At 44.6% G+C, this 8,383-nt stretch overlaps 1 protein-coding gene across 1 annotated transcript; it reads right to left on the bottom strand.

Annotated features, from left to right (window-relative positions):
- Positions 1-375: 375 nt before the first annotated feature.
- Positions 376-1,413, bottom strand: LOC123065039 (uncharacterized). The gene is made up of 3 exons (XM_044488412.1): positions 1,355-1,413; positions 1,175-1,256; positions 376-1,088 (listed from the first exon to the last, which is right to left on the bottom strand). The coding sequence occupies exons 1-3, from the start codon at positions 1,358-1,360 to the stop codon at positions 676-678; spliced, it is 501 nt and encodes a 166-aa protein (XP_044344347.1). The 5' UTR covers positions 1,361-1,413; the 3' UTR covers positions 376-675.
- Positions 1,414-8,383: the final 6,970 nt, after the last annotated feature.

Genomic DNA, 8,383 nt, shown 5'->3' with positions numbered 1-8,383 from the left:
CTGCCCTTTGGGCTGCCGCTGTCGCGTTAGGGCTTAGAGCCATCATCCCGCAAACCTGGGACGTCCACTAGACTATCTTCACCCCGAACTGTAACCGCCTCCCAGGAGGATTGTAACTATTAAACCCCCCCTTCTTTTCAATACAATGAAACGCAAACTCTTTTACGTTTTCTCGAAAAAAGGGTGGTCAGATGCTCCTGCCCATGAACAGTAAAATTCTTAGAAATAGGAAAACGTCAACAACATTCTGTTTTTAAAAATAGAAAAACGTCAACAACATTCTTTTTTTATTTTTTATTTTACATCCAAGATGCTCGTGTGCGAAACTTCGTGGCGTTTTGACACAAAATGTGTAGCAAAATTCCCTTAGGCTTGCCAACTTGTGGCTCTTATTGTGTTAAAATGATTTTAGACAAGCTTGATAAAAAATATGTGACAAAATATGGCAATCCAAGGCATAGAACCAAAACATCAATGTAGCTATCACACCAATTCGCACTCCACGTCTCGCTTTGACATCGTCCAGGCACCCATTTGACTAAGAAACTACAGATCTAACGAGGGCCGACAAAAATTGGCCCCCAACGGATCGCACTACACACGATACAAAGAAAAATGAACGCAGTGACAAATAAAACATCAGAATCGCCAAACCAAGAGCTACCATCGGTGGCGCTACATGATGGAGCAGCCGGAAGGATCGCCTGCCGTGTACTCGTGGTGGACGACGGTGCTAGCGTACGGCGGCGGTGGGTAGTACTCGTACGACAGCTGCTGCTGCTGGCGGTGGTACTGATCGGCCGCCACCGGCGAGTAGTTGGCCGTAGTGTAACTGTTGTACCCGCCATAGGCGGCGGCGTCCCCGCGTGCGCGCGCGTCGGCGGCCTGCGCAGAGTAGTAGCCGGCTCCGGCGGCAGCGTTGGTGGTGCTCGCGTAGCCGCGGCCCGCCTGCAGGGTCCGCAGCTCGACGATGTCGGCCTGGCCCACCTTCCGGCGCAGCCTGCTGGTGAGGTGGTTGGAGTCGACGCCTTCGCCGACCACCCGCAGCAGGTTCCGGCCCTCCCCCGCCAGCGTCACCGACTCCACTCCTGATCGAATTCATCACAGACGCATTGAGCAATTGCAGAGTCTCATCAAGAACAGAGGAGTTATAATATGGGGGTGCGTTGCGTACCATCGGTTGCGGCCGCGATCTTCATGGCCTTGGAGTGCTGGCCCTTGTCGGAGCTCGCCTGCATCCTGATCACCATCTCCGTCTGCAACAACACCAAGCAGAAATCGACCAAAAAATAGGCCAATTAAACAGAATCCACACAAAATTTCCAAAGATATTGCAAGTAAACGGAACCCGTACCCTCATATTTGTCGCCGGACTAGATCCTCAGCTGAGTGTGGGTTAAGCAATGGACCAGGAGCGGTTTTTGGGTGAGCTGCGCGCGTTTGCTCGCTTTATATATTGTACTAGTGGTACTAGAAATGTGTGCCGTCATGTCGAAAAAAAGAAGTAATGTGTGTGCCGTACGCGCAAAGATTTCAACCAGTCGAGTTTCATGGCAACTACGCGTGCCCCACCTCCGTAGTCCGTCCTATTTTTTTTTTTACCGTGGATTCGTGGCAAAGCATCCAAGTGACCAGCAAACACGGCGTGGCGATTTGTATATTGCGACTGGTCAGATCAGCACGTCACTTAATTCTACTGCCCACAGACTTGCTATGGTCGAAGCCTCGAAGGGGGATAAATCTCGGACGTTAAACGCAGGGATTCACTGTGATCGGCGGTGGATACTGGTTTGAGCCACCGACCTGTTAGTACTTTTTTCATCTTCTCAGATGGTGGCCAGTTAGCACTCGACAGTGTAGGTGATACCAAGTGGCCAATTTAAACAAATTCCACAGGAAGGTTGGAAGTAGTTGCCACTTTGTCGTTATAGTCAAACCTAAACTTAATGGACCACCGATGATGTGCTCCAGATGCCTTCAAGGGCGCGTTTAGTTGCCCGCAGCGATTTTGCCTGCATTGCATGTACTTCCTCCATTTTACAATGTAGTGCGTCCGTATTTTTTGAGATCTAAGTTTGACCACAAATTTACCACGTGACAGTCATGTAAGCAATCCAAACTTGATGAAAAAAAAAAGTTTGACCACAAATTTCATCAACGAGACCGATTGCGGCTGGAGCAAAAATTATACCACCGAATTTGTCCAAATTTGGTGGTATGATTTTTGCTCCCGGCATCGATCTCGTTGGTTGAATTTACGGTCAAACTTAGCTCTCAGGAAGCGCGGGTGCACTACATTATGGAAAGGAGGGAGTATGTCTTAGTTGGTCTGGTTAAAAAAAAGGGTGCAAAAAACAAACATCTGTATGTTGTTTGATTGCATGCACTCTCTCTAGCCTAGGTGCGGCGAAACGGAAGGCAGGGTTGCCGGTTTGTTTAGGTGGAAACAGAAGGGAGGGTGTTTGGTTACATGCAACAACATATATTGTCCGGTAACCTCCTCGTGGAGGCGGTGAGGTTACCAGCACACTAGTAAGGCGGAAGAAAACATAGACACACAAAATAGATACCTTAGCAAGTTAAACATGGTACCACACCTAAAACAACCTAAATGATAACGTCCACACGTGTGGCACTTATCAACATGGTCCAAACTCAGCTGATGCTGTTCGATTCATTTGCACGAACATTGCAGCAGTTGCCATCTGGGTCGAGAGCCACGTAAGCACCCAGCGTCGTGTGGCGTTATTATTTAGTGCCACACATGTGGGCGCTCCTCACCCGAATGGACACTCGACGCTCGCCAAAACGTGTGGATGAAACTGCTCTTCGCACACACGACTTTCGCACGGTGATAGATGGCAACCACAGTTGTGCATATGTGGCAACTAGTTAATCACACATGGCAACTATGGTTGACCATACTATGGTTTGACCACACGTGGCAACTCTAATTAGTTACACATGGCAACTACAGTAATTAGACATGACAACTACAGTTAATTACACACGACAACTAAAGTTAATTACAAACGCATTCACGCTCACAGGCTGGGGCTGAGAAGTTGCCACACAGGGTCATGTGGGCCGTCGTAGCTGCGTTGGAACGTGTGGGCAGTTTTAATCTTCGCTCACACAGGGTCGTGTGGGCTGGCTCCTGGGGATGATCGGACGAGTCCTGTGGTTGGGTGTCCATTGTGCCACACGTGTGGTGAATGTCAGCGTCCTAAAACAAGCAGTCTTAAACTGAACAAGTAAGACATAGACTTAAAACACAAACTAACACGCGCAATCAAGCAACAACGAGCTCTCTAGACGTTCACGTCGAAGGTGTCGTCGTGCTTCTTGCACTTGGTCACCACTTCAATGACGTCATCCTTGAAGACGATCACCTTTAGGGTGTCGGGCGTCAGCAACTTGAAGGTGGCCATGTAGCCGATCCTGATCTGGTGGACAACAACGAAGGGGGCTCAACACTCATCCAGGGTGACCCTGCCGTTCATCAGCCGAACTATCACACTCCATGCACAACCGGTTTTCATCTTCAGCTTGAACGCCTGAGGCATGCCCGGGAGGTGCTTTGTGAAGTCTAGAGGAATAGACAAGCACTCTAGTTTCGGGGTAAGGATCACCTTGCAGAAGTGAGTTGTGGCTGCCTCCTCGTGGTAGTGCCCATACTTCCTCCGCTTGCCGCTGGGGGGCTCCTCTAGCACCACATCGTCGTCCAAGGGTGGCACCACCTCCTTGCCCTTCTCTAAGGCCGTCACCACCTCCTTGCCCGTGTTCTCTGTCTCGATCAGCATTATGAACATCATAAAGTTCAAAGGTTAATCAACATTCAATCATATCGTCCCAAGCCCCTATATTTACCTAACCAAAGGCTCTACTACTTACCCACCACCGCACTGAATTAACCCTTTGTGTCTCTCACTGTCACTCCTCTTCTACATCTCCATCGCCATGAACCCCATCCCTAACCCCTTCCTCTAGGCATTGGTTGGAGGTCTTTCTTCCTTGGGTGCTCGCTCGGTGCTCGCAGCAAGTTCAAGAACAACATGGAAGTGTGCTCTAACTTCACCAGCATCAATGACATGCATTGAAAGGTGCAATGTCAGTGGACATAATGTGTCGGGCCATGGGTCAGGCTGAGTCCACCAATGCTAGCCAGAGAGCAAGATGGGTCAAGTACATGGGGTACAAGGCTCGTCAAGACCAGACGGCTGCCTCGATGTTGCCGGCCGTCATCGTTCTAGAGCTGGAGGAAAAAGAAGCGGTGGAGGTGCTGGTCAGGGCGTTGGAGCTAGGCAACCGTATCGTGCCAATCATTCTGGGTGATGACGGGGATGAGGAGATGGTGCATTATACGGTCGAGCTGGAGCACAACTCAGGGCCAAGGACCCCCGATGCTCCAAGAGCCTCCAGGGTCGTCGCGGCTAGGATTTATCGCTAATGTGTAAGATTTACCCTGACTCCTCATTCCCAATGTACTCAATCCCGATCAAAACCCTAAAATGCATCGCTACTTGCTACTCACCATGATGTATTGATCAATCTTATCGCTATTCCCGATTCCCCTAACACGTAGATTGAATGCGCAAACTGTGTCTAAAACGTGGATCAAATACAAAAATCGTTAGCGAGGAGGTGAAAATAGGGCTTACCGGCATTGCCGAAGTGCTACCGGTGATGGACACCAGTGCTCACCTTGCTGTTCTTCGATCCGCTGATCACCACCGCCGATGTGAGAATGGGAGAGTGGAGAGAGAGCGGTGAGGGAAGGTGATGGTAATTATGTTGGTGCTTCAGGAAACAACATGATATCTCAATCGTGGCTCCTCGTGTGCAGCTACCGCCACCCACGTGCATCCCACGGGACAGGGTATGGAAAAAAATACCAATTCTACGGTTCTCAGCGGGCCTGGCCCCAAGATGCTTTACACTTCGTGTTATGCAGGCCGAATAGTGAACACAAGCAACCAATCGATCCAGTTCCTTCCCGCGCGGGCCTGGCTGGGGTCTATGCGAGGAACCAAACATGTCCCAAAAGTTCATTCTTATTTTTAAGGAAGTGAGCCTAGCTTAACCGGTTGGGGGAGTGGATGTACAAACCCAGCACCTGAGTTCAAATCCTCACGGAGGCGAATTTAGTTTTCTATTTATTCTCGAGAACCAGCCTTTCTTGGTACTCATGAAGTTTATCTAGAGGACTAGGCTTGGTTATTAATTAAGACAAAAACCCTGGAACTCATGCTTAACGGATGTATGCATCCTTAGTTGGTGCAGAGGCTAGGGAAGTGGAATTCTCCACCGGCGAGGCGGTTCACCACGGCAACAAAGATATCTTTTCTCTTTCAAAACTTCTTCTTTCGAGAGAGAGGACTTTCTAGCTTTCATAGCCAGGGAATGGGTCTTAGAGTAGAGGAGAGATTCAAACATTGACAGATGGCAATTTAAGATTAGACACCTGAGATAGTTCTTGAGGGCTTGGACTAAGAACAATAGTGATATATATATACATCTGGAATATTCTGTTATGCGTAACAGAATATTATTCTGTTACCCTACTTGAACTGATGAATTCAAGCGGTTGAACTGATGAAATTCTAGCGGTTGAACTGATGCTTTCTAATGCTGTTAAAAATCGTCTTCTTTAGTTAAAATTTTTTTATAACTTTTTTTGTCGAAACGGGGAGTGTAATATATCGTTGGAAAGCTCTTGACATCCACATTACAATCTTATAATTTGTTTTTGCAAAAAAAATTATGATTTAAGAGCAGTTTTGAAAAAACGTTTTTTTTTCAAAACCGAAAACACGAATCGTATTTTCTACTTAATTTTCAAACGGTTTGTCAGAATTGAGCAAATGAGATAGTGTTGGAAAGCTTGTGAAAATCCGCATCTTCCATATATCTACTATTTTTTCAAATTCTATATGATTTAAAAGTAATTTAAAAAACGGTGAAATTCTGGGCGAAATGTTTTTTCACTGTTTTTTGCAAATGGTTTGTCGGATTGACGCAAATGATACGGCGTTGGAAAGCTATGGAAAATGCGCAACTTTTGCGTATAGAAAGTTTTTTCCTATTTCCTTACGGTTTAAATACAAATTCAAATACGGTTAAAATTGGTTTTGAACGCGATTTTTTTAAAGTTTGTCGAAATGGGGCAAATAATATACTGTTGGATAGCTATCGAAAATGCGAAGCTTAGTCATGTTGAACGTTTTTTCTAGTTCGAAACCGTTTAGATGTAATTTTGAATAAGGTGAAACCCATTGTGTTGTTTTTTCGTGTCTAAAAAACAGAGTACTCGTACTGATCTATGTCTATGTTTGTACTGAGGTATTTTTCACAGAGTAGTTTTGAATGGTTCTGAAAAAAGAATACTTTGAATGGATGTCTTTATGATTTTGTACTTGCTCTCATCTTTTAAGAGTAATTTTGAAATACGGTGAGACTCATCGTGTTGTTTTTCTGTCCGAAAAAAGAGTACTCGTACTGATCTAAGTGTGTTTGTACTGAGGTATTTTTCAGAGTAATTTTAAATGGTTCCGAGAAAAGAGTACTTGCACTGATGTTCGTATGGTTTTGTACTGAGCATGTTTTCACATACTAGACTTCACTCTATTTTTTGGGTTATCATAGTCCCTGAACTTGCATGGTTTATATTGTTGAACTACATGATATTTTTCCAGAAGGAAATAATTTCGTGTATTTGTTTTTTTAACTCCGCAAGATGTTTTGAACTTCTCTTGTTTTGCGACTTGAACTTTTACCATTTGATTTTTCATTGGGTTTCATTTTGTTTGAGCTTTTTTCTCAAACTTATCTGGGACGTCGTGTTGAACTTACAACTTTTTTAATTGTGAACTTGCTGTGTTTTTGCAATGCCAATATTTAGGAGAGCAGGGCGAGGACAAAGGAAATAATTGCATGTGTTTGTTTTTTTAACTCAATTTTCTTGCAAGATGTTTTGGACTTCTCTTGTTTTGCAACTTGAACTTTTACCATTTGAGTTTTCATTGGGTTTCATTTTGTTTGAGCTTTTTTCTCAAACTTATCTGGGACGTTGTGTTGAACTTACAATTTATTTAATTGTGAAATTGCTGTGTTTTTGCAATGCCAATATTGAGGAGAGCAGGGCGAGGACAACGATAGAAGGAAGCTGCGGGTGGTGATCGTGGAAGCACTACAGGGTTGAGCCACAACGGTGGTTGATGGAAAGGTGGCATGACACGACATGCGGCGGAGAGGCATGGCGACGGGTGGGCGGCGCACTGACATGACACTTGAGATGTGCCTGCTGGACTGACCTCCTTGTCCCATCTGGACGGATCAGTTGCAGAACTTGGACGTTTTCTTGGACGTTAACTCTTGGACGTCAACGTTACAAAATACCAAAACCTAACCATCTTTTATTTTTCAAACTAATCATTTTTAATTCATACTGATCAATATTTTTGATTCAAACCATTTTTTTATTCTTGCATGCACATCAAGCTGTCATGTACCTATACCTTCTTTGAAGTAGCAATCATCTCATCATATATAGAATTTTTTTCACACATATAATACATGTACATGAATAACATACACATGGTCAGATCGGTACCTAGCAGCAATAGCAGTGGTTACCAACACACATACACATGAACCGATAACGAACTTGCACATGGCCTGACAAACAAAAAACACATAAACTGACAAAAAAACATAGTACACATTAACGAATAATCCCCATGACTAATGATAGAACTTTGTTGTACCCAGGTTCAGCTATTTACCGAAAGTAGGACTTCTCAGTTTTATTAAATTGAACTGATGTTTAAATGTTCACCATTTTTGGCCTACATATTAGAATACTGAGATCACCATATAGTACAGAGTTACAAACAAATTCTAAACACCATATTTGCTGAAGGTCCCATCAATACAGAGTTACAGAACAAATTATTTGTCCAATGACAACGTAAGAGTCACGACCAGCAATCACAAACAACACTAGCTCAACCGCGGGCATGTGTGTGCGGCAAGGGGAGGAGATACTTTGATGCTAGATGTGTAGAGACAACAAGCTCATCAAGCGTAGAAGACGATGGACGACTCGCGTAGTAGGCCTTGAACTGCTCGCCTGATGGCTATGGATCATGCAAAATCCTGACCAAAAGATCACATTATTTTCACCAAACTGATCTCTTGAACTTGCTCCACGATAATCTTTGAACCTCCTACAAGAAAAGCCATTATTTTAATGTTCATACGAATACCTACAAGCAATGATCACAAACATTTAGTGAACATTTCTTTTAAAGACTTATGCAACAATAATTAGAACCATAAAAATAGGGTGAAACTATGGTAACTACATTACATATCATCTAGA

The sequence above is a fragment of the Triticum aestivum genome, chromosome 3B (assembly GCF_018294505.1).
Source record: "Triticum aestivum cultivar Chinese Spring chromosome 3B, IWGSC CS RefSeq v2.1, whole genome shotgun sequence".
NCBI classification, from domain to species: domain Eukaryota; kingdom Viridiplantae; phylum Streptophyta; class Magnoliopsida; order Poales; family Poaceae; genus Triticum; species Triticum aestivum.
This window is presented reverse-complemented; position numbering and strand designations above follow the sequence as displayed.